This window comes from Botrytis byssoidea (genome assembly GCF_014898295.1).
Source record: "Botrytis byssoidea strain MUCL 94 chromosome Unknown BBYS_015, whole genome shotgun sequence".
NCBI lineage: Eukaryota > Fungi > Ascomycota > Leotiomycetes > Helotiales > Sclerotiniaceae > Botrytis > Botrytis byssoidea.
The window spans coordinates 982,393-1,010,378 of NW_024065856.1; the positions used below are offsets into that span (position 1 = coordinate 982,393).

The 27,986-nt window shown below is 41.7% G+C and overlaps 6 protein-coding genes across 6 annotated transcripts; 4 read left to right on the forward strand and 2 right to left on the reverse strand.

The window, feature by feature from the left end:
* Positions 1-2,400: 2,400 nt before the first annotated feature.
* On the forward strand, positions 2,401-6,588 carry EAE97_007771 (uncharacterized protein). The gene is made up of 5 exons (XM_038878285.1): positions 2,401-2,884; positions 3,013-3,266; positions 3,342-3,400; positions 3,472-4,785; positions 4,834-6,588. Exons 1-5 carry the CDS (start codon positions 2,756-2,758, stop codon positions 5,736-5,738), a joined length of 2,661 nt encoding a protein of 886 aa, XP_038731123.1. The 5' UTR covers positions 2,401-2,755; the 3' UTR covers positions 5,739-6,588.
* A 769-nt stretch (positions 6,589-7,357) lies between these two features.
* Positions 7,358-8,927, forward strand: EAE97_007772 (uncharacterized protein; the record flags this gene model as incomplete). The annotated part of the gene is made up of 3 exons (XM_038878286.1): positions 7,358-7,480; positions 7,651-8,310; positions 8,538-8,927. 3 exons carry the CDS (start codon positions 7,358-7,360, stop codon positions 8,925-8,927), a joined length of 1,173 nt encoding a protein of 390 aa, XP_038731124.1.
* Positions 8,928-9,925: 998 nt separating this feature from the next.
* On the reverse strand, positions 9,926-11,023 carry EAE97_007773 (uncharacterized protein; the record flags this gene model as incomplete). Its single annotated transcript, XM_038878287.1, has 3 exons — positions 9,926-10,585; positions 10,681-10,824; positions 10,910-11,023. 3 exons carry the CDS (start codon positions 11,021-11,023, stop codon positions 9,926-9,928), a joined length of 918 nt encoding a protein of 305 aa, XP_038731125.1.
* Positions 11,024-12,950: 1,927 nt separating this feature from the next.
* EAE97_007774 (uncharacterized protein) lies at positions 12,951-14,453 on the forward strand (the record flags this gene model as incomplete). The annotated part of the gene is made up of 1 exon (XM_038878288.1): positions 12,951-14,453. One exon carries the CDS (start codon positions 12,951-12,953, stop codon positions 14,451-14,453), a length of 1,503 nt encoding a protein of 500 aa, XP_038731126.1.
* A 4,284-nt stretch (positions 14,454-18,737) lies between these two features.
* Positions 18,738-19,654, reverse strand: EAE97_007775 (uncharacterized protein; the record flags this gene model as incomplete). The annotated part of the gene is made up of 5 exons (XM_038878289.1): positions 18,738-18,872; positions 19,034-19,177; positions 19,354-19,438; positions 19,506-19,521; positions 19,642-19,654. 5 exons carry the CDS (start codon positions 19,652-19,654, stop codon positions 18,738-18,740), a joined length of 393 nt encoding a protein of 130 aa, XP_038731127.1.
* Positions 19,655-23,996: 4,342 nt separating this feature from the next.
* Positions 23,997-27,209, forward strand: EAE97_007776 (uncharacterized protein; the record flags this gene model as incomplete). The annotated part of the gene is made up of 2 exons (XM_038878290.1): positions 23,997-25,281; positions 25,332-27,209. Exons 1-2 carry the CDS (start codon positions 24,175-24,177, stop codon positions 27,207-27,209), a joined length of 2,985 nt encoding a protein of 994 aa, XP_038731128.1. The 5' UTR covers positions 23,997-24,174.
* Between the last annotated feature and the right edge of the window lie 777 nt (positions 27,210-27,986).

Here is a 27,986-nt window from a genome sequence, read left to right on the forward strand (position 1 = left end):
TTGTTCGGCCGATACCAAGGTTGTTGTTATCAAAAGGGACGGGAGGGAAAATTGCTACTGCACTGCACTGACCTGATTTCATTCATGATGAGAAACGCTCCAATCATAATAAACGAAGATCCAACTGATAACTGCAGCTTCCCGTGTATGCATATTCTCCTCCCATGGTAAGATTTGAAGCGTATGCATAACATACCGGTGAAGCTTGTGACTAGCATGATCCATTTGTCTACTTGTGTCTTGTTTCTAGAAAGCGGAATCATCAAACCTTGGTATGTCCGATTTTACGAATCTCCGAAAAGTCCGTAGTTTTCATGGGGTTGTGAAAAGCGTGACCATTCCGTTCATTGAATTGCATCTGGAGATTGAGAAGAAATGTTGGTAAGGCTAGGTAAGGTTTTCTTCAAATTTCCAACCTACCATCGAACATGTTTTTCTTCGACTGTCTTCAACCTGTTCTTGACCATGAATGATTTCAACTATTCGAAAAGGTCGAAAAGGGAGTTTTTCCACAGTCCAATTAGGATAAAATACTCGGAGAAAAAGCCATGATTCCACGTTTTTTCTCAATATTCTCCGTAGCAAAAGGACATTGTCCTCAATTGGAGAAATTCCGCCGTTAGTGGTTTCAGTAGGACATCTTCCTATCTTCCGTAACGCCTCCCTCCCGTCTTGCTGCCAATTGATTCTTGGATGGTGGCTGTATGGAGAAGTAGATCTCGAAGGCTCGGCTGAGGATGTCCGGAAAATACCTGCCTAGGTACTAAGGAACATGTCAGTTCATTTGTGGTGAAAGATTTGGATACATAGTACTCACTCATTATGATGATGATGATGATAACAGGCATGTTTAGGTATTTGAAAGAGGAATGTAACGGACGGGAGCAGGGCATCGTATTCGCAAAGACCTTATGATGGACTGTTCAGTGCGTACCGGTACTGTCAGATTCGAAGATAAGCAAGCCTAAGCAGTACGAGTACAGAGGCTCGAGGATTGGATCTAGGATGTCACATTTGTGTGGCATAGCATAGCATAGCATAGCATGGTATGTCATTGAATATCGAATCCACTTAACAAGTCGAAAGATGGGGAAGTTTGAGTAATTCCATATTGTTTCCTTAACAAATGATAGTTATGTATTATTGATTCTTCAAGAAGTACAGCCCCCCAAAAAGTATGAGTGAAGAATTCCTTTCATCCGCCAGATATCTGGAAAAAGATGGAGATGGGGGCTGAATGATAAGCACTCAACACCCACCCTACGCCCCTATGAAGATAGATAAATTAATGAACGAGATTCAATCCATCCTCAACAACTAACTCATCATTTTGTGTCAATCGTTCTCTCAGCCCAAACTTCATATCGACTTGAATACTTGAACAATTATGTATTTCTTCCCTTTGTTCCTTCTCCTTCTTCCTTCCCTTCTTCCCTTCCCTTCTTCCTTCCCCACTACGGAGTACACTGCCCTGCATCAACTGCCGCTCAATCTATCATGCATCGAATGATCCCAGTCAGACAAGGAATATAAATGTTAACGACGGATTTGAAAATCCATTTTGGACATTCCCCATGTCTCAAGAAGCGCGTGAGAAGTGATTCCGACGGAAAAGAGTTTCAAAAAATGAAGGTATGTATGATGAATATCAATTTGATATCAACGTGAGATTCAATCATCACCTACTAGGTGAGGTACTCTTACATACCCAATATTTACATCATTCATGCATGTGTCTCTCTGGGATCGAATCCAGTGCACCATACATACATACCTACCTAGGTACAAGTAAGTACCTGCCAGACGGAAAGATTCGCTTGGAAGATTGTTTATCTCCCAACATTTGAAACACCAGCACAGAACATCGGGTGAGATCACGATTGGCTGATGGAAGGAATTATTGGACCCCGAAGTGTACTAAAATCAGGCACGTGATACGGATCCTAGAGTTGGAGATTTTAGTTGATCCCACGGTGCGAGGGTGTGTGAAGGTGTGAGGGTGTGAGGGTGTGAGGGTGCCACTCGAGCCACTCATCTCATGATAAGATCAATCAATCCATAATATCATCAATTTAAAATATCCATACCTAGGTATAATCGACTGTGTGAGATCTTCCAAGGGTCCAAACGATACAATCCCGTATATCTTCCGTAAAACCAAAAGAACCAACAATCAAATCAAATCAATCGGTGGCCGTATTCATCCTCTCTATTTAACTTATTATTATTGCTGGTCACGTCCATTTCTATATTTATCACATCTTGCCTTACTTCACTCACGAGAGAGAGAGAGAGAGAGAGAGAGAGAGAGAGAGAGAGAGAGACAGAGAAACTTGCTTGTCTTGCCTCACCTTACCTGGCATAATTTTAGCGAGAAATTTAATAAATGTACGGCGTGAGCGTGTAAACTCAATCAGGTCCACTTACAATTTCATCATCCCGAACCCGCACGCCAACAAGCAGATGAATTAACCCGCACAACAATCCGAAACCATCGCAATTCATCCCGATTTCTTCATTCCAAGTAATTATCACCGTCGCTTACGGTATTCATTTCGTATCTCATCGTTGAGAGTTCGTTCCATTCCCTGAACCAACTTCCCAGTTACGCGCGACTCCGAGGCGCAAACAATCCACTGTGGCGTCCGTCCTCACTCAAACGCAGTCGCAACTGTCTCTTCAACAACACTTGGATATCTCATCGGAGGTCCTGGAATACGTGCAAGAGGAACTGGAGGGGGAACCACAACCTTTGATGATGGCGCAGGCAGGAGGGCCTAATCAAAATCCGCCAAATGACAAGAGAAGGGTCAAGGTCTATGAGTTGCGCGATGGCGACTGGTTTGATAGAGGTACTGGCTTCTGCAGAGCCGACTTTATGGTTGTATGTTCATGCTCTCTTTCTCAATCTTCACGCATACATCTATTGTCTGCGCGCCGATTGTTCTTGTCCTTATCTTGCTCTCGCATTTTCATCGGGACTTGTTGCCTAATCATCTTGAATTTATATAGGATAATGGCCCCGAAAAATCAGACCCTAGAGTAATGGTGCAGTCGGAGGATCAACCAGGTCGTATATTGCTAGAGACTAAGATCGTGAAAGGAGATGAATTTCAGAAACAGCAAGGTATTTTGGATCAGCGCATGATTCCCACATTTCATACTAATGCGTGCCATGCAGAAACTCTCATAGTGTGGACAGAACCGGATAGTGAGATGGACATGGCTCTCAGCTTTCAAGAAGCAGAGGGCTGCACGGCTGTTTGGTAAGTGGCATGTCGCGATGAACGCGTCATAAGATGGTTGCGCATCCGAACATTTCTGACTGGTGCTTACTACAGGCGATTTATCAATAACATACAAACGACTCTGGGTGGACACGGAGGAATCAGTATTGAGGGTAAGTTTAGCAACCTAGAGTTCTAATTATGATATTCTTTTTGCCCTCATCGTACTCACAATTCTCTATAGAAGATATCATATCTGATGATAACATCCCCGAGCTAAACATTCCAACGTCTCTTCCCAATCCTTCACTGGGTAACCTGCCGGAATTGGAAATGCAATTAAGACAATTGAACAGCACAACATCCGGACGCGAAGCCCTTACGAAATTGGTCATCAACGAAAACTACATCCGAAGATTGATACCACTGGTTGAAATAGCAGAAGATATGGAGGATCTACCAAGTTTACATCGACTTTGCAACATGATGAAGATTATAATTTTGCTCAATGACAATGCAATCATCGAGCATATCGTTACGGATGAGGTGGTTATTGGTGTTGTCGGAGCTTTGGAGTACGATTCGGATTTCCCAAGTCACAAGGCCAATCATCGACTTTGGTTAGGCAAAAAGGATAGATATAAAGAAGTTGTTGAGATACCCGATGAAAACATCATGAGGAAGATTCATAATACGAATCGATTGCAATATCTCAAGGATGTTGTCCTCGCCCGAATCTTGGATGACCCAACGTTCTCGGTTCTTAATGGTCTGATCTTTTTCAATCAAGTTGAGATTGTCCAGTATCTACAGAACAATACAGCAGTTCTCAAGGAACTTTTTGGCATCTTTGGAAACCAAGAGACAGATCAGGAAAGAAAGAAAATGGCTGTACTTTTCATACAACAATGCTGCGCTATCGCGAAGAATTTGCAACCACCAGGACGACAAACGCTATACAATAACTTTTTGAGTCATGGCCTTTTATCTGTCATTAATTTCGCTCTCAAACACAATGATGTTGGGGTACGAGTGGGAGCTACAGATGTATTGGTCTCTATGATTGATCATGATCCTCAAATGATTCGTCAAACCATATTTCGACAAATGGCCGAGAAGCAAACTTTGTTAACTGATTCTCTTATCGATCTTCTTCTCGTAGAAGCAGATTTGGGTGTAAAGGCTCAAATAGCAGATGCGATCAAGGTTCTTCTCGACCAAGGTAGTCATGTAGGACCATTGGAAGGACTCTCAAAAGCCAATGGTGCTGAATATGCCGCTCGAATTCGAAATCAAACAGATCCTCAACATGAACTTTTCCTCAATCAATTCTATGAGGAATCAGCGAAAAAATTATTTAAACCTTTAGTGGATTTGAAAGGACGCGAGGATATGAACTTTACTGTTCATCAAGTATCTTTATTCATTTACTTGATAGAGATTCTTTGCTTTTTCATTAGACAACATATGCACCGCAGCAAATATTTTGTGCTATCAGAAGGATTAGCTCAACGTATCTCTCAGCTTTTGGGGAGTCCAGAGAAGTACCTAAAATTGAGTAAGTTACTGCATTTTAATAGCCTTGAACTTGACTAACAAACTCTAGCTGCATTGAAGTTTTTCCGAAATTTGGTTGGTTTACAAGATGAATTTTACAATCAACAGATGATGCAAGATCATCTCTTTGAGCCAGTTTTAGACCTTGTCATTGAGACCATGCCTCGAGATAATCTTTTGAATTCAGCTTGTTTGGAGTTCTTCGAATTTATCAAGAATCAAGGTTCCAGTACTAGGGTTTTGGTCAATCATTTGGTGGAAAACTATCGAGAAAAATTCGAGTCAATCACCTATGTTGACACTTTCACAAATTTCATCACAAGGTATGATAATAATCAAGGATTTGCATCGAGTATGGAAACTTCATTCCTCGATACCGAAGATGAAAGTCCGAAGAGGCCTGAGACAGGCAGAGGTAGTAGATGGGGCTCAGGTATCAAGGATTTAGATGCGGATGAAGAAGCCTATTTCAATACTTCTGATGACGAAGAGGAAAAGTCTCAGGACCAGAGTTTGACGAATGGGGAATCACCTGCTTCGCAGCCTTTAGTCGACTATCCATCGGATGAAGAAAATGAAAATTCGGAAAACGATATTTCCGTGGGTATAACCTCTGCTCCATTAAGTCGGAGCCCTTCACCAAAACCATTAGCTTCCAAAGATTCCAGTGGAGATGAGTTAGTATTGACTCCCACTTCTTCCACACCAACTCCACCAGAAAGGCTATCGGAAAAACGCAGGAGAGAAGAAGATGAAGAAGATGAACTCGGCAAGCTTTCTCATCATAAACGAAGAAGTTCTACGAGTTCTACGACATCAACAAATAGCGTGTTGAGGAGGAAACAAAGCTTCACCAAAACACGAGATGCTAATAATGGACCTAAAAAGATTGCAATCAGTTTAACTCCAGCTATCAAAACTGGTGGCGATAGCCCTGGTGGCAGTTCAAGTTGACATACTGGTACGATGATTTAAAAATCTTTTTTAATGGAAGATCAAGATTCTTCAGAGGACATTGGCGCTATTTAATTGCACGAAATGGAGTTTGGGCGAAAGGAAGGGAAGGAAATGGAATTGTTCCTGATTGATTGATATAAATCTTCACTCAGTTCAACCAGTGACAGTGATTGCTTTATTGGTTTGCTTTTAATTTTGGCGCCAATAGTTCAATTTTGCTTGCATCAAGATTCTTGGCTTTGGCTTGATTTTTTCGCTTTGGTTGAAAGGATGGGGAGGGAAACTTTGCGGAATCACTTGATTGTCAATTACTTGTACAGTAGAATTGGGACAGCGATATTTCTGGGAATGAATGGATGGATAGGTGGGATGGGAGGAAATCAAATGATTAGCGAAGGAAAGGGGAGAGGGAAGAGATGAGAAGAGGAAATGAAAAGATGAGAACAGATGAGTTGATATCAGATGAATTGATACTATCTTTGTCAAATAGATCTTGACATTGATTGCCAGCAGCATGAAATGAAGATTTCCAGCACTTTTGATTGTTTTTGAGTTGTTTAGATGCTGGTACTCGAGATTTATTATTGAGATGTGATGATACCTACCGGACCCCGAGATACTATCTAAGTAATAAGCCAGCCACGAACTGCCGCGTCAGCTAATCCAATCGGACTCGCATTCGTCAGTGTCCACGGGTCCCCAGATTAGACGCTTGGACCTGGGTGGATGAATGGGCTGTGGGTAGGGTAGGCTGTAACGTAGGTAGGTACATGGTCAGGGTACGAGGTGCGGCCGTGAGTTTTGGTTTGGGTTGGTTTGGTTTTTAGGTTTTGGGTTTTGGAGAACGTGTTCTTATGTGTGTGAAGAATGAATTGAAATTGAGATTGAGATTGAGATTGAGATTGAGATTGAGATTGAGATTGAGACTGTGAATTTTGATTTTGATTTTGATTTTGATTTTGATTTTGATTGAAGATAAATTCTGATTGATCTGGCTTTCAATTGATTTGAATTGAATTGATTTATGGATTTATTTTTTTGAGGGGTCACTTATTCATTCTTTCAGTTTATTCATTGATTGATTGATTTTACGTTACTTGCTTGGGTAGCTTGGGTAGCTTGGATATCCATTCTCGGGTGATTTTAATTATTTTGGTCGGGAGGTATATGTATACAGAGAGAGGTACTTACTTACACATACACATACGTATACGTTCCTTTCTGCTGAACGAGTAAGTGAGTGGGAATTCGGATTGGAGAATTTGGAAGAGATTGGCGAACGAACTGGAGGAACAAGAGGAACTAGAGGAATTGGATGTGCGGAGGACAATTTGGAGCCAGCTGAGGGGAATTTGCTAATTGTGTGTGATTGCGATTGCGATTGCGATTGGGCTTGTGATTGTGATTGCAGGTTTCGAGAATCTGGGCTGGGTTGCGCGTAAGAACGGAACGGACGAACGAACGAACGAACGGGTTTGCGATTCGATTGATTGATTGATTACTTGATTACTTGTCTCTGCGGAGTTCCTAGCACATCCATCTCGAGAATTCGATTGAAGAAGCAAAGGAAACGGAAGGGAGATAGAGAGTTCTTGCTACTCTACTAACACTTCGATATGGAGGGGTTACTCGAACTTCCGGTGCGGATACTGGGGGGGTTGTGGGAGATGGTGAGGCATACGCCGGCGCATATCCTGGGGGGGGTTTTGATCGGGTTGCTGGGTGTGGGATTGGGTTGTGTGAGTTTATCTTTCTTTTCTTTTCTTTTCTTTTCTTTTCTTTTGGGGGGAGGTAGGGTTTCTTGGGGGATTGTAGTTATCTAATTACGAGAGAGAGATTTATACTCGGGATGGGAATTGGATTCGATACTTCAGAAGTAGGAACATCATGCTAATACGATACAACCCAGATATACGCTCTCCTCCTGCTCGTCGCGCCCGTCCCCAGACCTCCCTACCCATCTGAAAAAACATACATAACCACCACTCCCAGCGGCACCACGGAAACCAAGCCCCTAACCTGTTGGTACGATTCCTGGGTTGCGCATCGCGAAGCCTCAGTTTCAAAGAGTGGTTCCGCGGCGCAAAATCACATTCGCACGGGGGTCATCGAACCCGCCACTCTCGAGATGAGTCTGGTGGTGCCGGCGTATAATGAAGAGGCACGCTTGATCGGCATGTTGGAAGAAGCGCTTTCGTTTCTCGATGCGACGTATGGACGTGTGGCGCGCGGAAAGGGGACGGGAACGGGCTATGAGATTTTATTGGTGAATGATGGGAGTCGCGATGGCACGGTGGAGATCGCGTTGGAGTTTTCGCGGAAGCATGGGTTGCATGATGTTTTGAGGATTGTGACGTTGGAGGAGAATCGCGGGAAGGGGGGCGCGGTTACGCATGGGATGAGACATGTGAGGGGGGAGTATGCGGTGTTTGCTGATGCGGATGGGGCGAGTCGGTTTGCGGATTTGGGGAAGCTGGTTAAGGGGGTGAAGGAGGTGGTGGATGAGGAGGGGAGAGGTGTGGCGGTGGGAAGTAGAGCTTGGTTGGTGGGAAGTGAAGCGGTTGTTAAGGTATTTTTTCCTCTTTTTCATTTCCTCTTTTTTTTCACATCACATTCTTTTGGGTGGAGATTGGTTGTGTGGTAGGAGGAAACAGTTTATGTTTCTTTTCTAAGCGGTTCTTCTCTTCACCATACTACATTTCCTACGTTTACTTGCACGAATTTCTCTCCTTATCCTTCCCAATCCATTCATCCATCACCAGAAAAACAAAAAAACTAACACCCCACCCCCCACAGCGCTCCGCCCTCCGCAACGCCCTAATGCATTCCTTCCACCTCCTCCTCCGTCTCCTCACACCCCCCGCCACCTCGCGCATCCGCGACACGCAATGCGGATTCAAGCTCTTTACGCGCGCGGCCCTCCCCCACATCATCCCCTACATGCATGCCGAAGGCTGGATTTTCGACGTCGAAATGCTCATGTTGGCTGAGAGTGCGCCGGGGGTGGAGATGGGGAAGGGAAAGGGAAAGGAAATTGGAAAGGGAATCAAAGTTTCCGAACAGCCGATTGCGTGGCAGGAGGTTGGGGGGAGTAAATTGAATGTTATGTGGGATAGCTTGGGGATGGCGTGGGGATTGGCGGTTTTGAGGGGGGGGTGGGGAATGGGGGTTTGGAGGAGGAGGTGAAGTGAGGTGGGATCTGGGGTTGTTGATTGTTGTTGATAGCTGGTTGCTTGGTTGCTTGGTTGGTGGATAGATGGATAAATAAATAGATGGATGGATGGATGGATGGATGGATGGATGGGTTGATAAATAGCTAATAGCTGGTAGCTGGTAGCTGGTTGATATTGTAGATAAATGCACGTATGTATGTATATATATACATAAATACATCCATGCATAAAAGGATAAAAGGATAAATAGATAGACAGACAGGCGGGCCGGTGGGAATTAGATGTATATATGTATCTGTATCTGTATATGTGTATATGTGTATATGTGTATATGTGTATATGTGTATATGTGTATATGTGTATATGTGTATATGTGTATATGTATATCTATACGAATGTAAATAGATATAAAAGGAGCATTTCACCACACCACATCACATCCCAGCACATGCCATATACATACCACAGCACATCAAGAAAAGAACAACCCCAAACTCCAAGCGAAAATAGAAGTTGAATTAGAAGAGAAGTACATGGGTAACCTTGTATATGTATATTTTCAAACTATATTGCTCTTTCAAAGCATGCATTTCAAATTTATTAAGAATATAGTCAATAAAAAGTATTAATTAGGTATAAGTACGGATGTAATCTATAACAACGAAAAAAGAATTTCATACATCTCCCCTCTCCTCTTCCCCCATCCCAACGCCTACATTATTATATGTATGCACATCTCTGAACAGTGATTGAATTTCCGGTAAATTCGCGGTAATCTCAAAGAACCATACCCTTATTACCAGAATATAACTTTGTGAATGTCTCATCTATCATCTCTCGTAGCCATCTATTTTTTCTGTTCATCCAACCCGATGGACGTGTATCCACATCCTTGATGGATGATTCTCCTTTGCCAAAGATCAAATGAGCCCATTGAAGTGGCCTATGACTTGATATGTACAGCCTCCAGTTTCCCATTCATCTGGGGCAAAGATCAGGCAAAGTAAATATTTACAGGGCCTTCTTGGCCATCTTTGCTTCCTTCTCCATCTTTCTCTCTCTTCTTCTCTTGGCAGCTTCTGGTCCACTCTCGGTATCCAAAACATAATCCCACCATCTGAAACTGCTTGCGTAATTTCCGATAAACTTCTCATGATGAGTATCATGATGTTCAGCACCAGCCCAGAAAGGCAAGAAATGATGAAGCGACCAAGGGAATTCATAACCACTATGAGCATCGATTGCTTGGAAAAGTCTGCACACGATCCAAATATACATAGTCAAGATGTGAAGATTTCCGGTGAGCATAACCCAGAGAATGGGAGATCCAACCGTTCCGAGACCGAGGACCATAACTTCGATTGGTGATGCGTATTCGGCGGCGAGACCAAAGGGTGCAGAGTATTGATGATGGATTTTATGAACTTTCTTGTAGAGCCATCCGTAGTGCATGGCGCGATGCATCCAATAATGCCAAGTGTCTTCGAGAACGAAAAAGATGGCGACTTGATAGGCAATGGTAAAGAGAGATGGGAACGGAACATCAGTACCCATTCCAAAGTATTTGGCCATTGGGTGGAAGAGGTAAATTTGAGGAAGTTCGACAGTGAAATGGGAGAGGAGAACGAGTTTTGTACATGTCCATTGTTCGGCAGCAGTAGGAATTTTATTCTGGAGAAGAAGAGTTAATGAATGTTGGAGTAGAGAAATTGATGCTGATGTTTCTGTAGATGTGACGAGAGGAATTGGAATTGGAAGTGTCTTACGCCTTGAATCTTGTATTTGTTGAAGTAAGGAATTTGATCAATGATGATCCAAGGAAGACTTCGACCAAAGTAAAAGACTTCATGCATCACGAAACTCATGATACCAGTGGCAAGGACATCATTTTGCATGTAGGCATACCAACTCTATCGAATCATTAGTAAGTGGATTTTGGATTTTGGAGATGATTGAAGATATATTGATGTAAAGGAAAGGCCAAGATCCACTTACCGCCCAGAGTCTTTCAAATATGTTGAGATGAACATTGTATTTACTCAACTCATCATAAATACCTAGAAAGGTATCTGGAGAAGCAGAAATGGTTGCATTTGATAATACATCCATAGCTGCAAATTTAGCTATGGAAAAAGGAAGGAAATCAAAAGATTGAAATGGATGGTGTTGTGAAGGGAAGGAAGAAAAAGAGGGAGGAGGTAGGTTTTTGTGTAAGTAGTAAAGTAGTAAAGTAGAGAGGTATGTGTGTCAGGGTATGGAATGAGATTAGATTGATCGATTTTATTTTAATATGGATTCTTGGGATTTGCCTGTCGAACCACAATTGGTTATCGGAAGGGAAAAGTCCCGGTCAGGTGAAGGTGTAGTAGCTGGAGGGTGCAGGTGATGGGTGTGGATGTGGCTATGAACATGGGATGGGTTTGGCTCTTACTTGATTAGGTAAAGGAGAGAGACGATTGAGAGTTATTGGGTAGAGAGGGAGAGAGGTAAGAAATAATTCAACCTTTTTGGGAGCAGATATCACGTGAATTTATGGTGTGGCTCGAGTACAGCACTAGGTACCTGGGTTAGTGCGGCGTCCACGAGTGTGATCTTTCGTGTTTATCGGGATTTGAGATACCGATACCGATGGAAAGAATGAAATGGGATGGGCTCGGTCACCTCGGTGGGATCATGCTGGGTGAGAAAAAGGACATGCATGGATCGAGTGATGATGAAGTGATAATCATGTGATGATGAGGTGATAATCATGTGATAAATGAGCTGAGCTGGTGTTTGAAACAGATATGAGATGGTTGATGGTTGATGGTTGATTGGTGATTGGTGATTGGTGATTGGTGATTGGTGATTGGTGATTGGTGATTCGGGATATGAAATGATTCTATGAGTAGATAGATAGTTACCTGATACATCAAATACTGATTACCTAAGTTCAACCATCCTTCTGGCGTACATGTTCTACTCGTGTTCTTCAACTCATCATCACATTTCACATTCTCACTTCCCCCTTCTTCGTGTTCGTACCTGAAAATCCATCATCATCCAATCACGTCCCTAGTATCTGTATCTGTATCTGTATCTGTATCTGTATCTGTCCCAACTTTTACCCCTTTTTCATTTTCCCTGCATACCCGCACTAGTGCTTGATCGATTTCTTCTGGAATATGTTTATGTAATCACTCTCTTAGTCTTCCATAGATACACCCACGTGATATCCTCAACCTCCCTCCTGTAGAAACTTTTCACCGATGCCAAGCCAAGGGATCTTAGTCATCATTATCAATTGGAAATCTCATCCAATCATCTCTCTCACTGGGACATGGAAATCTCCTACCGCCACATTGTATTTTGACCAGGGGCTTCAATCATGACCATAATTTTTCATCTTTCATATGATAATCATCCATTTCCTAGGAACGGTCTACCTAGTCCTCTACTTTTACCCAGGTACCGCCCTCCGTAGACTAGAAAAGTCTAGAAATGAAAGAATAGAGAAGGCTAGGATAGGATAGGAATTTTAATCGTAAGATTTCATGCAAATATACTCATCATCTATCAGTTCATATTGTCCCTGCTATCTTGCTTGTCCAGAAAGAGAAGAGTGCGAGAGAGATATCAGCTCATTGCTAGCTTGCTTGCTTTATATCATTCATGGTTTATTATTTTATTTTATCTTCTTGATATCGTATAACTATCCCATTTAGATTTCCTAAAATCCCTTTTTTATATACCTACCCAGTACCTACGATTAATGACGGGATATGTTACATGTCGATTCCTAACATTCATTGATTCTTCACTCACTTATTCACTCATATGATTCATTGATCGATCGATTGATTCATAGACAAGAGTCAGAAGAATTGCTGTCATACCTTCCTTCCTTCCTTCTCTTATAGCAGAAATTATATCTGCAAACGTTACTCACACCTACATACTTACATACCTATCTACTTATCGACATATCTACAACATCCTCAACGCTCACAATCCCACTCACCAATCCCCCAAATCCAATCCCAATCTCAATTCCAAAATGTCAAAACCTTACACCATACAATCCGCAAACGAAGAAAGACGTCGCGTTTACCACGAAGCAGATGTAGTCGTAGTCGGCGCTGGTATATTCGGTTGCGCAATAGCTTATGCACTTGCCCAACAAGGTCGCAGTGTCATTCTTCTCGAACGTTGGCTTAAAGAACCTGATCGTATAGTCGGCGAACTTCTCCAACCAGGTGGTGTGTCCGCACTCGAAAAACTTGGACTCGCACATTGTTTAGAAGGCATTGATTCGATAAGGGTGAAAGGATATGAAGTGATATACCATGGCACACCCGTCTCCATACCTTATCCGCCAAATGCCGGCGCAGCACAAGAAGGAGGATTTAGAGGATCAGAGAATGAAAAGAGTACCAGACCAGAGGGAAGAAGTTTTCATCATGGAAGATTTATTTCGCAATTAAGGAAAGCTTGCGCTAGTCAACCCAATATCACCATTGTCGAAACAGAAGTTACAGAAACCATAACTGGCGGACATAATTCAACCCAAGTCCTTGGAGTCCATACACGAACTACCAATCCATCTACGGGCGAAAAAGAAGCAGATTGTTATTTTGGTCATCTCACAATCATAGCAGATGGATATGCCTCCAAATTTCGCAAGCAATATATCAACAAAACTCCAGTTGTCAAAAGTAAATTCTACGCTCTAGAATTAATAGATTGTCCCATGCCCGCTCCCAATCATGGAATCGTAGTCCTCTCAGACGTCTCCCCAGTTCTTCTCTATCAAATCGGCACTCACGAAACTCGCGCTCTGATAGATATTCCCGACAATGTCCCCGCTGCATCTGTCGCTGCCGGTGGCGTAAGAAATTATATTCACACCGTCGTCCTCCCAGTCCTACCACCACAAGTCCGACCTTGTTTTCTCAAAGCCCTCGAAGATGGAAAAATTCCCCGCAGCATGCCAAATAGTTTTCTCCCTCCCTCGACCCAAACTCAAAAAGGAGTTCTCCTCCTTGGTGACGCAATGAATATGCGTCATCCCCTAACTGGTGGTGGCATGACTGTAGCATTCAATGATGTTGTTCTCTTATCCTCTTTACTTTCTCCTTCCAACGTCCCAAATCTAAACGACACGGTTGCTATAAGTAAAGCTATGAAAGAATTTCACTGGCGTCGCAAATCTCTTTCCTCTATCATCAATATCCTCGCTCAAGCTCTCTATGCACTTTTCGCAGCTAATGATCCACAACTCAAGGCATTACAAAAAGGTTGTTTTCATTATTTCAAAAGAGGTGGAAATTGTATAGAAGGTCCTGCAGGATTATTGGCGGGAATCATTAGACAACCGTTAGTATTGATTTATCACTTTTTTTCAGTGGCAGTACTAGCGATTTGGATCTTGATGGGAGATATTACGGGAGGGGTAAAGGGAATTTGGAAGGCTCCGTGGGCAATAGAACAGAGTATGGAGGTTTTTTGGAAGGCATGTGTGGTTATCGTTCCATTTATGTGGAGTGAGATGAAAAGTTAGGGGAACTTGAATGTTCTGAAGTGGTGTGAGAAAGGGAAGAAGGAAGTTGTAATGTTTGATGAAAGAGATGATGAGATTGTGGAATGTGTTTGATGATTAGAGGAAGATGCACATGATATATTCAAGATGATGAAAGTTCTTCATGGCTTGTCATTCGTTATGTTGTATTGTGTTAGCGAGCGAGGCTTTATGTGTTTAGGCATGTTAATGGGCGTTTAATGGATTGAAGAGGCAGGTGAAGCTAGGAGAGGAAGGAGAGAAGGGGGGAGAGAAGAAAGGGAGAGGACAGAAAAGAAGTTGCATGAAATTCTTTAGGCTCTTCCTTGAATTCATAGAATGCATCTTTATGCATGCATATAGAGTTCTTGATAGATAGGTGGATAGCCAGAGACAGGAACAGAGACAGAGAGACGGAGAGATAGCGAGAGAGAGATCCTATATAACTTATAATTAATTAACATAATAATACTCTGTCTGGTTTTGATATTGTTGTTATTTTAGAGTTAGTTATTCTTGTGTTGTGTCGTATCGTATCGTGTCGAGTTATATTATGTTGTATCATCTCCCTCTATTACTATCTCCTTCTCCTGTCTCCTGCTACTACTTCCATTCCCTTATTTATCTAATATCTAGCATTTAGTATTTACAATATTCATCACTCATCACTCGTCACGCATTATTCACTATTCACTATTCATTACTCATTACTCATTACTCATCATTTAATAATTTTTAATCCTACTTTATTTACCTTACCTAGTATATAAATCAAAATCTATTTCATCAATTCTAAATTCCACAATTTAACTTATATATTTATTTATTTCTATTTAGTTTAGTTTATGCTGTTTGGTTTAGTTTATTGATAGTTGATTGGATGGGATGAGATGGGATGGGATGGGATGTGATGGGATTGAATGGGATTGAATTGGATTGGATTCAATGGGATTGAAATTGATTGAATTGAATTGGAGTAGATCGAAGTAGGTAGGTATTAAAAATCAAATAATTTTATGAACTTTATTTATACTTTGGATTTACAATCTCAAGATATAATATAGGATGGAAGAAGCCTTGAAATGTAGAATATGGAGAGAGGATAGAGAGAGGATAGAGAGAGGATAGAGAGAGGATAGAGAAAGAATATAGAGAGAGAATACTCAAAAAGATATCCCTCAAGATCCTCAAGAGAAAAGAAAAGAAAAGAAATTAAGTAAACCCTAAAATCAATATTAATATCAAGATTAAATGGAAAATCGGGGAGAGAGAGAAAGGGAGACATATTTACTTGTTCCCTCTGTTCCCTCGCTCCCCTCTCTCCCTCGTTTCCTCGTTTCCCCTTTTCCCCTTTTCACTACTCATGTACCGAGAATCAATGATCCATTCATTCAAAACATACATACATTCATGATATCATCAATCATCAATGATTCATCATCAACAACATCAACAACCCCCCTCTAGCATTCTTCTTCTTCTTCTTAATCAGTCAGTCCCTCCTGATCAATTCCTCATATCCATTGTCTTTCTATTCTTCCCACCTCATTCCTTCTATTTAATTCCTTTTATTATCCTCTCTCGTTTCTCCTCCCCTTCTTCTTCTTCTTCTTCTTTCTCTTATTCTTTTATTCTTTAGGGGTTTTGTTTATTATTATCTTCCTCTTTCTCTTCCCCTTTCTCTCTTATTTCATTAGTCTCTTCTCCAGCTCTTCTTAACCATTTTCTCTTAACTATCTTCCTCCTCCTCCTCTTGAGTATTTCTCTTACATCGTTTCACCTTTTTTTAATTTTTCATAACCGATTTTTCATAACCGATTTCTCCTAACAACCTCCTCTAAACATCATCTTCTAATCATCTTTTTGTTTACTATCTTCTCCTTATTTCTATTCTTATCTCCTTTTTATCTATATTATAACATCTCATAATCAATTCCCTATTCTCTATTCTTTCTTCTTTTGACTATTCTCTCTTAATCACTTTCTCATATCATCAAATTACTCTTCCGCTTAGCTGGTTTTCACTCCTATTTACTCAAACTATTTTTTCTTTCTTTAGCTACTTTATTCTCATGTAAACATAAATAAATAACTTCAATTTAATAACTACAAGATGAAGCTTTATACGAATGTAAAAGAGACTAGCTCTTATAGTAGTGTGTATGTAAGATCTACTACTTTCTATATAGCTAGTTCTTTAAACTGGATATCAATAGATATTTAGAACCTACGAATGCGTCTTTCGTATTCTCCTTAAACTAATAATTCTAGCTAGTTTTCCTTAGTTATTTACTCTCAAGCAGTTCCTCTTATATTTTATTTTTCTTATATTCTTATTAAGTTCTTTTCATTTATTACTTCTCTTTTTTCTTTTAATTAGTTTCTTTTAATTAGTTTCTTTTAATTAGTTTCTTTTAATTAGTTTCTTTTAATTAGTTTCTTTTAATTAGTTTCTTTTAATTAGTTTCTTTTAATAAATTCCTTTTAATCAGTTCTCTTGAACCAATTTCTCTTGGTCAGTTCCTTTTAACCAGTTCCCCCTAGTCAACTTCCCTTATTCAAGTTCCCTTAACAAGCACCCTTTTTAGTCAATTCCTCTTATTCATCCTCATCTTCATCTACAACCCCCCCCTCACCTATGACCTCATCTTCATCTACATCCCATCTTTGTACCCAATTCCCCATTCCCTCCCTCTATCTCTTCCTCCCATCCAATCCCTCCACCCATCTCCTCCCGTTCACCACCTTCCTCTTCCTCCTCTTCTTGTTATCACCTCCCAGTTTCTTTTCCTTTGGATCCTTTCCTCTTGGCTATTTCTCTCGGCTATTTCACTTACCCTGTTCCTTTTATTCAATTGCTGAACCACATACTCAATCCTTTTTAACCAATTCCCAATTCCTGAATCATCTTCCCCTTTCTGTCCATTCCCCTTCCTTTCTATCCTCCTCCTCCTCATTCACTTATCCATCCCCATCCCCGTCATCTTCTCATCACCTTCCCCATCACCTTCATATCATTATCTCCATCCTCTCACTAATTGAATAGTCAAATAGTCAAATGATCAAATACCCAATGAGAGTATACATCCAGTATCCATAAAGTAATACTAAGACTACTACTAACATAAAGATCCATAACATTACCTGTAATACCTACCCAACTCCCTCCTTGTATACCCATATTATACACTCATATTGTACACTCATATTATACTACCTATCCCCAACTACCTATCCCCAACTACCTATCCCCAACTCCTAACTCCTAACACACGACCTCTTCCCCTTCCCATTCCCATTCCCATTCCCCTCCTTTCCCTCCTTTCCCTCCCCCCTTTTTAAACAAATAAACAATAACAACAAGAGACAATAATAACAGAAACAAAAGAAATAGACAAAAGCAAGAGGAATATCTAGCTAATACTTAGACAACCATTTAATATAATATAACATAACAAATAGATATATAGTACATATATAAATAAATAACTACCCACCTACCTACCCATCAAATCAACTCATCACTCATTCTTCTTTTCCTATTTACTTTCTTATTCCTCATTTCTTATTTCTTAATTCTTTTACTCACTCCCTCACCCATCCACTAGCTCACTCTCACACTCCCCCTATCACTCACTCACTCACTCACACCTCACTCACCTACTCACTCACTCACTCACTCACCTACTCACTCACTCCTTCCCTACTCCCACCTTCCTCTTCCACCCCCCTCTTCCATCCCCAAGAATCCACACTCACCTACACCATCCCCGAGATCCCAAACTCACTTCTTTCCTTCCCTTCCTCTCCTCTCCTCCCTTTCTCAAATCAACCATCCGCACAATCACATGTCACCCAACTACTTCAATCAAGAAAAAAGAGCAAAAGAACGACGAGATAAATGAATAGGTAGATAAACGGACATGAATATAATGCATGGTAATTGGGTTTAGAATATTTTCATTTGTATATGAATCATCCACTCATTATCCATCCATATACTTCATTTATGAAAAGAAGATTGATACTATTCTAGTATTTTTACTTTCCTCCCATATTCCTCACCCATCATCCATCACCTATCACCACCATCCACTAATTCTCCATTCATCTACCTTCCAATATGCAATCCTCCTAATCTCACCCCCAAACATCCATCCATCCATCATCGTCATCATCATCATCATCACCAACTTCGCAAGAGATCAAGAAAGACAAACAAAAATCGCAGAAAAGATTCGGCAGATGAGAAAATCCATTGTTTTAATATTTAGCAGGATAGGATATTTAGTAGCCAACATTAACGAGATAAGTGATCAATTTTTGAACAGTCTCAACGGTGTTTCCGGCGATCATTGGATCGACGTATCGGGCTACGATGATTGCTTGGGTGGTTTTACCGATAACGACTCCATCCTTGCCCTAATTATAAGAGGTTGAAAATTAGCATATATTCTGTGTATTGATTTGATAAGGAGAGTATGAGGATATTTGGGGTTGGGTGGTTGTCGTGTTGTCGTTGAAAAATTGTAGTGAGTTTTGAGATGATGATGACAGACAAGGCTGAGAAAAGATGAACAAACCTTTCTAGCATAGAGCATCGAGCCATCCTCCTCAACTTTTGTAAGAACATATCTCTCGCCAGCAAGATGTAAACCATTTGCATATAAAGAATCTGTTTGGCCCTTGAGTCCATTTATGACCTCGGTCATTTCTGCTGGGGTGATCTACATGATTTGTGTCAGCGCCTGATTTCTGAGTGAGATTTTGTATACGTGTGCTCTATCCGCATTTTCTGATCATAAACCCATCTGCCATTGTCCCAAAGTAGCCTCGCAGATGTAAATATGAAATGAGTTCGGAAGCGGGATAGATATGATGTCGAGAAAATGTGAAATCGTACCTGGAATTCAGGACTGGTGGCCCAGCAAGAGGTTCCCTCCAAATTGTAGATAGCTCCCTTCTCGACATGTCCGCTTCCGCAAAGACTATTATTCCCATCAGTTTCCTATTCGATTTCATCTGTTCTCGTGCTTTGTATTATGGATCTCGTACCTTGTGTCGATATAAGCTATTGCAAATCATCAGTAAATGCTTCTTTTCCACGATATTCCAAAGACATAGAGGGGTCCCAAGGAGGGGTAACCGTAACCTCAGCTCCACCATTTCAAGAGGAAAAGATTAAACATACCCTGCCACGACATCTTTCAAATAGTAAAGTTTGTTGATGAGAAGATTCTTGCGTTAAATTCTTGCGATGACTTGGGTATCACCGGATACTGATCGAGGTATTGGGAAGATGAGTTGGTGATAAATTTTGATGGTGGTTGGATCCAGTTTATGTTTCTGTAGAGTAACGTGAAGGTCGGTCGGTGGTATACTCTAGGTGATATACCTCGCTTGTTTAGTTTGATGGCTGGCTTTTGGTGGGGTTGGTTGAAATGGATGAGTTGTTGTTTGCGGTGTGTGAAGAAGAAAGTCTTGAAAGATGAATGGATGCAATCATATAAAGTGGTACCTTTTTTGGTTTTTTTTTTATGTTTTTGTTTGTAGATGTGGAAGTGATTATGGTTGTTGGTGTTGTTGAGTTGTTATTGCTATTACAAGATTGCTGGAATATGGAAGAGAGAAGAGAAGAGTAACGGTGAGTGAGGAGGTATTACTAGAGGTAGGTAGATATATGATATAGGATCTTTTAAAGGCAGCAGGAGTGAATACAACGAGGAATATAACGACGTATTCAGTTCAACCTAGTAATTCCACAACACCTAAGCACTCTTTGCTAGCTAGATATCTATCTTCCCTCAAGATCTAGAGAAACCATGACTGAATATCATATCCGCATTAAACGAAGCATCCCGCTGTCAAAGCAAAATAAAGCATAGTAGTGACGACATAGATGAGGCTTATTTTGTGTAGAGCACTCATGAAGGAAAGGATCTAGATTGTGAATGTATTGTTGCTTGTTGCTTTACTTACGTATTAGTAGAGTAGATAGATACGATATATATGATATATGAGACGAAGAGCATCTGAAGCTTTGGTCAAACTGGGAAGCAATTACATGTACTACGAGCAATGCAACTAGAGCTATAGCTACCTACCTACGTATAGCTACATCACATCAAACGACGATAGCTCCAGTGACATTTAACGAGATAGAAATACGCCTCTGATCTCTTAGCAGTGCAATGAATGCTATGTTATGCATAAGTTCAAGCAGTTGTCTGAATAGAGCAACAGATGCAGCATCCGAAGGTATCCCGCATGCTATGCCATGCTCCGGCTCAAGAATATTCACAAGTCCTCAAGTTCACTCACCTACCTACCTACCTACCTACCTACTCGAGGAATACTTACAATCAACCTCATGTCTACAATGGAATGTTCCGCCGGTGAGCAAGACGACATGCATCGTGAGATGGCAAATGGAGTATTGATGATTCATAGAATGAATAATGAATGTTATTATAACCACGGACTCAATCCAAGCATCTTACTTGTACGTGGCAATCGACCCCATTCCCTTCATAAAGACGAGTCCCCAGAGGAGGGAAATTGAATGGTCTTGACTCTTGATATTACATGAACGGTGAACCTTATATCGTCAACATTGGCGCCATCACAGATCAACGAGTAGTCTTTCCTCTCGACACAACAAATCGAACCTGATCTCAAATAGGAACCCAGAATCCGAAGAGCCGAACTAAGATTTTACTTCATCAACCTTCATATCAACGAACCAATTAATACACTTTCTCTCATTTCACCCTTTCGGTCCATTTCCAAATTCTCCGAGATATATACTGCGTCCATTGGGAAAACTCACGCGTATATACAACGATTGTCGTCGTGTACAATGTGGATTTTGATATCTTTAAAATTGCTATTAATTTCATGAGACCCCATTTCTGCATCTCCAAACCCGTTTCCGGATGATGGCAAATCTACGGCGACGCGGAGGTTTTCATTGAACTGTCGTGCCAGGTACTCGGGATTATATGATATTATACAATTTTCTACACAATAACTTTCGCACGATACTCGTTGGAGCCAGAGCCCAGAGTCCAGACATCCACATCTATAGAAAATCTTTACCCCAATCTAAATACAACAAGTAGACAACACAACCCCTCCAAGATCAACACACATCATACGATTCTCCCCAATCGTTTCGGAATTCCCATCTTATCGTCGCAGATCTTTTTGAGACCCGCTTGGTTGATATGGTTGCCCACCATGATTTCCAAAAATATTTTTATTTTTTCAAGAGAGGCATTCCATTCATCGGTGAGCATTTGCTTCGTCATCGCTTATCAGAGATTCATCAAATCAGCGGGTTTAGGAGGTGGAGACTCGCTGAAATCTTCTCATGCTCAATGAAGTTTTGTCTCGATTCTCGTATTGGGTGGGATAAAGTAAGAATATAAAAAGAAAACTGCGTCGGTCTTGGAAAAGGAGACAATATGAATTACATCGTTGCTATACAATTTTGCCAGGAGAGTCCAATTTTCAGCTGGCTTCACCAAGCCTATCAATCATAGACAACACAACAAAATTCCCCTCTTCGGCGCCTGGAAATCACCTTTACTTTTATCATTGTTGTTCTGCAGGAGCCGCGCCCTCAGATCGCATCTTTGCGAATATATACCGGTTGCTATGTTGTTTGAAGACCCTGGCTCCTGGCTCTTGGTTGTTGTAGATCTTACGGGATAGTTGATAACTTGTGATTGATACATACGAGGATATGATTTGCTTGTTTGTGAGCTTAAATCTTTATACTATGGATAACTTCATTTTATCAAAAACTTGTGTGTAAAAGTAATTTAGGAAAAATTGTGAATACGACGGAAATTCTAGAAACTAGGAATAGACCAAATGATCATCGAGATGTTTTCGAGAATGGAAGGCCTTGGTGGTGAAGGCAAGGTCTAGGGCTTGATTGCTTAGACGTCTCGATTGTTTCGTCTCATCGCAGATTCATGCGGTGAAGGAGGTAGGCGAGACAGACCCTCGAGACTCGAGAGACCCTAACATTCCAAGATGCCCGGTAAACATGGAGATCATATCCATGAAATGCTTGTGATGATCTTTGCCTCAAGAACAATCTCCTTCCTAATATTCCTGGCTCCTTACGAAAGCTCCTCGGGGCTCCTACCGTATGGACTACGGAAATGCAGAGATGATGTTACCGCGAGGTCAGCGGAGATTTAAGTACAGATTGTACTTGGATAGCTGTACCTTGCCTAGTCTGTATGACGATGGGGTACTAGGTAGCTGGGTGACGGATTCCTCGCCGTTTCATTTGAAGAGGTATTAGATGCGAGGACTAAAATGACAAAACGGTTCGGTATCCAAATCGCCAAATCCAGAAGATCTAATCATTCGAACAACCCCCATTCCAAGAGACGAACGTCATGATAGGTAACATGTTCAATGTCCAATTTCTTTCATATATACACTTGCAGACTGCCTCACCTATTGAGCCGCTTCATCTCATTCGAGCTTCACACATGAGAGACCCCTCTTCATAACAATTTTGGCATATATATCTTCATCTTATCATTGGATCACAACGAGGATTGTAAGATTAATGCATCTCCACAACAAACCCGGCTCTAATCTCTGGGATTCTGATACGCGATCTCATTCGCTTGTCTTCACTGCCAGCATCCTTAAGGCCTCCATGAACAAGGAAGACATAGGTTGCTATATATTTTTCAACCACATTCGACCAATGCCAATGGCCAATTTTATATCAATGTGTATAACACACCGGATGTAAGAACATTAGGGATGCATGTCAAAATAGCAACCTTATGTTACCACACAACTATATTTTGGGTTTTGGATATCTCAAACATCATGAGATCCAATTTCCTTCCAGAACAATACCTGTAGGAAATTCCCAGCACCAGTCAAAACATTCATTTGGTGGTACGGAACGGAAAATCTTCCCTGCTTCAAATCACAATCCACTAGGAATTTAGGAGCAAATCATCTCGACATCTAGACTCCACAACTGGGTAATCTCATCCCATGTCTAAAAGGGCTCAAATCGTTGCAAGAATCCTAACATTTAATCAGCCACTTGAAGGCCTTTACTCATCCTAGATAGCTGATTAAATGTGCTACGTCAAGGTTCGCTACACACAAATTGGCAGCTTTTCATGATTATTGTACTACTGTACGATACATGTAAGGTCATTGTGAACTCCCCACTCGCTTGGCCTCGCCTTGTCCAGACCTAACCCCTTCCCCTTGTCCTCTCTCCAAATGTCTAAATTAAACGTCCCATTTACATCAAACAATCACAATATCCCGAGGTACCCCATCTCTTCTTACTTGCTCTAACTTACAGGGCTGAAGGAGATGTGCGATGCAACTAACAGATAAGTCATGTAACCATCTTCCTTGATCATTCTTGTTATTGCTTTCTCCTCTTCGTTGTCATATTTTCGATCTCCTCTCGATTTCTCTCTCTGGTAAAGAGTATTCCACTCTTTTTATTTCTCTGCTTCTCCGCGATTTGTTCTCGCTTTTCAAGGGTCTCCTGGTGTTACCTGTCCATTCCTTTGAGAAATATATTCGATCAATATACTCGTTTCACCATTCTACATCAGTCACATCACATTTCATCATCGTCAACAAAAATACTCGAGTAGACCCATTTTATCGGTTCAAAAAGGCACGAAAGTTCAGGCTCAGACCCAGGGTATAAACGATGTCGAAAAATATAACTAGGTCGAAGTCGGTGATGTCTCGTTTTAGAGGTCGAGATGCAACAGCCTCTAGTGCTTCACTTCACGTTACAGATGATGCACAGGCCAGGGATATTGATAACAATACATTTCAAAAATTCGAACTTGGTCGCGAAGGCCGGCTTAAACTTCCACAGAGACCATCAACTTCAGGTGGAACAAAAAAATCGACAGGAAATTTTCCTAAGAGGGCTCATACTGTCAAGAGAGAAACACGGGACGATCTATTTTTCAACCCTCTGACAGCACATGGGATAGACGGGCCTACGTTTTATAACTTTCCTTTACCTTCTACTCGACCCCCACCTTCACCAGTTGTACCAGCTGTGCCCCAAATGGTTGATCCTTTACCACGACCCTACAGTCCTGATTCTATCAAGACAGGTAGGACTGTTCAACTTAACGTTAGTGAGCTTGAGATTGGTATGGCACTTGGAAGTCCTTCACACCCACCAGAAAATTGGCAACAAGGTCAACAATCTCTCGGCATGGAATCAGTCCGTACTCTCGATCCAATGGACGACATGTCTCATTATGCCGATTCTATTGCTGCTCCGAAGCAAAAGAAAGGTCGGAAGTGGTTTGGTTTATTTGGAAGTAAGAAGGAAAAGACACCTGCATCGTTCTATCAACTGAAACCAGAATCACAACAAGGAATCCCAACGAGCGATCCTTCCTCACCAGAGACTAAACGTACTGGTAGATCTCGTGGTCGTTCAACTTCTAGTAAGACTGGTAAGAAACCTGATATGAAAAGATCGCAAACGGCACCAACGACGCCGGGTTTACAACCTTCATTTCAACCTTCAACTTCAACAAGTATTCGAGCAGGAACTCCAGATATTCGCGTTCAAGGTCCTATTGGAGTGGAAGTTCTACGATCATACCCTAAAGTATCACCCGAAGGACCAAAACTAGATCTTGCACTTCCTTCGGTACAGATGGAAAGATATAGTGTTATGTTTGGAGATATTTTACAGAAACCTTCCACCACCACTTCCTCATTACTTCAAAGACGCCAAGCAACACTTGATAGACTTAAAAGTGTTGAGGAAGCACTTGCGAATAAGGTTTGATATTCTTTCGATCATATTTGAACCACACTAACAACTTGAATCAGGAAGCAGAACTTGAGGCTCGTACAAGAGCACTCACAAAACGTAGGGCTACCTCACCACAACCACATCACAACAGCCCAGCATTCTCTCTCTTTCCAAGCACACCCTCAAGACAAGGCCATCGTGAAAGCTCACCAACAAGAGAGAAGTCGTCGCTAAATAGATCCAATACCTCACCCGCCGCCCTATCTCCCTCTAGACCTTCATTCGCCCCAGGTCTAGATAATGATTTCCACGCCAATCTGGTAGTCGATGACGAAACCTCGACGAGTCGGCGTGGACATGAACATAACGATTCTTCATCAAGTACATCTACTCAGAAGCCACACAAACAAGCAACGAGATCATCATCGAGCTCTCCAAGATCGAGACCCCAAATCCAATCAGCACGTACTTGGTCACCAGACGAGTCTCAACTTTTATCTCCATCGTCCGCCGAGGAATCAGAAGTCGATGCACGTTCCATGAATGGCCAAGAAAGAGAAGATCCATACACCACATCGCAATTAACAGCAACGAAATCAAGGTTTGAAGAAAGGGAACCAACATGGCAGATGATCAATTCCAAGAAACAAAATCACGGTGCCCCATCTTCGGTATCGGGATCCACGACTAGTGAAGCTAGCACGGTATCATCATCACATTCTACTTCATCATTCTCAAGTGTACCCGGTGGTTTCACTCCAAACACAATACCCATAATGCTCGAACAAGAAAAAGTGAGAGAAAGAGGTTCGAGGAAAGCATCACCAACACATATTCAATCTCCTCAAAAGGGTAGAGAAACAAAAATCTCCGTTCAATCTAATCCTGGCCCGCGACCCATTATTTCAGCCTTCAATACCACCACTCGATCATCAGAAAATGCACCTCGTCCCATCCTCAAATCTCCCATATCTGAAGATCAAAGTCTGAGACCTAGACCTCGACCTTCAATCCAACAATCATCCTCCAGCGCATCCCTCATGTCCCCTCGTCCGTCACTCCAAAAATCCCCCATGTCATCATCAACCACCACCTCGATCTCCTCGCCACGTAAAATCCCCCTTCCCGCTTCTCCTCACCCCCCACGCACCGTCTCCACCATCTCCCCCCTCCCGGAATCCTCCACCCACCAAAAACAAGAATCTACCTCCTCCATCACCCCCTCCCTCCTCTCCCTCCAATTCGACGACGACCCCGAATCCCTCTCCGTCCCCACCTCCCGCACGCGAGACCCCGAACAAAAACGTCTCGAATCCGCCGCCGGCGTCTCCATCGCACGACAAATCTCCGTCTCGAGACAACAGCGTCAATTACTCATCCCCATCAAAACCAGCGGCACAGTATCAAAACGCAATCGCGAGAAATCTCCCGCTCCCGGCTCCGGGATTCGAAGCCCCGTTTCTGGGAGTGGCAAGAAAGTTATCACGGGGGATGACGTGAATGCGAAAACTGGCTCCCCGCTAGAAAATGTAACGGAGTTGAGTTTTCGAGGGGGCGTGATATCCTCGTCCTCCTCCTCCTCCACCTCCTCATCAAAAGGACAAAACGGCAGGTCGGAGAACAAAAACGGCATCGCGATGGCAATGGGGATGGGCATTCACAGCGACATCAAAGTAAAACAGAGTTCCAAACCCTCCACGCCTACACTCGTCGTGGTCCCCGGAGTCGAAGAACAATGGGGTGCGGGAATGGCTAGCGTGGGGGGCTTGATGAGTAACAAGGAGAGGGTGGAAGCGATGATGAAGGGGAGTCGTGGGAGTCCGTTGCTGGGACAGGGACAGGGACAGGGCTGGGAGGAGCAGGGTGGGAAAATGTCAAGTGTCGCGCCCAGGACGGAGATGGGAACGGGTCATCAGCATAGGAGGAGTGAGAGGGCGGTTGTTGTGGAGGTTTGAGCTGCTGTTTGGGCTTGTGTTTGGGCTTGTGCCTATGCTTGGTTTAGGGAGGAGGAGGAGGAGGAGGAGGAGGAAAGGGCGGGGATTATATTATTCGTTTATTAATCCTTTTATATAGTTACATAGTTTACATATTTCTCATTCTTTCATTCTTTCCTTTATCCCAAGGGATCCAAAAGAAAGAAAGAAGGAAAGAGAAACGGCGCACGCAGAAAAGGACACTCACGGAAAGGAAAGGTAGGACATGGAAAGGAAGGAAACTCAAGGAAAGGAATTCAAGGAAGAATATAGCGAGCGGCATTTACGAACACATTGTTTCATATCATACATAGTACATACATACTAGATAGGATGTGCAAATATCCTCTATCATTACTTCTATTATCATCATCATCATCATCATTATTATTATTCGATATCAGGAAGGAGAGAAGGAAGAAAGGAGTTTGAAGGAGTTTGAAGAGTGATTGATTGATGATTGATGATTGATGATTGATGATTGGTTGATTGATTGATTGATTGATTGATTGGGATATAGTTGTATGTATATATATAGTTGAATAGAAATTTACAGATACAAATATACCTATCCAGTTATATCTTGTTTTGTGTGGTGTTGTATTATTTTCTTATTTTATTTTATTGTACTGTTTTGTTACATGTTTGTTTGGATATATATATATATATATATATTTATTGATATATTTTCATGTTCATTCATATTCATATTCATATTCATATTTATACCATTCCACATTTCAAATATATCATTATATC

Coding starts and splice junctions, on each gene's coding strand:
- EAE97_007771 (XM_038878285.1), top strand. CDS start 2,756: ATGATGGCGCAGGCAGGAGGGCCTAATCAAAATCCGCCAAATGACAAG. Junction 3,267..3,341: donor GAGGGCTGCACGGCTGTTTG/GTAAGTGGCATG, acceptor TGCTTACTACAG/GCGATTTATCAATAACATAC. Junction 3,401..3,471: donor CGGAGGAATCAGTATTGAGG/GTAAGTTTAGCA, acceptor AATTCTCTATAG/AAGATATCATATCTGATGAT.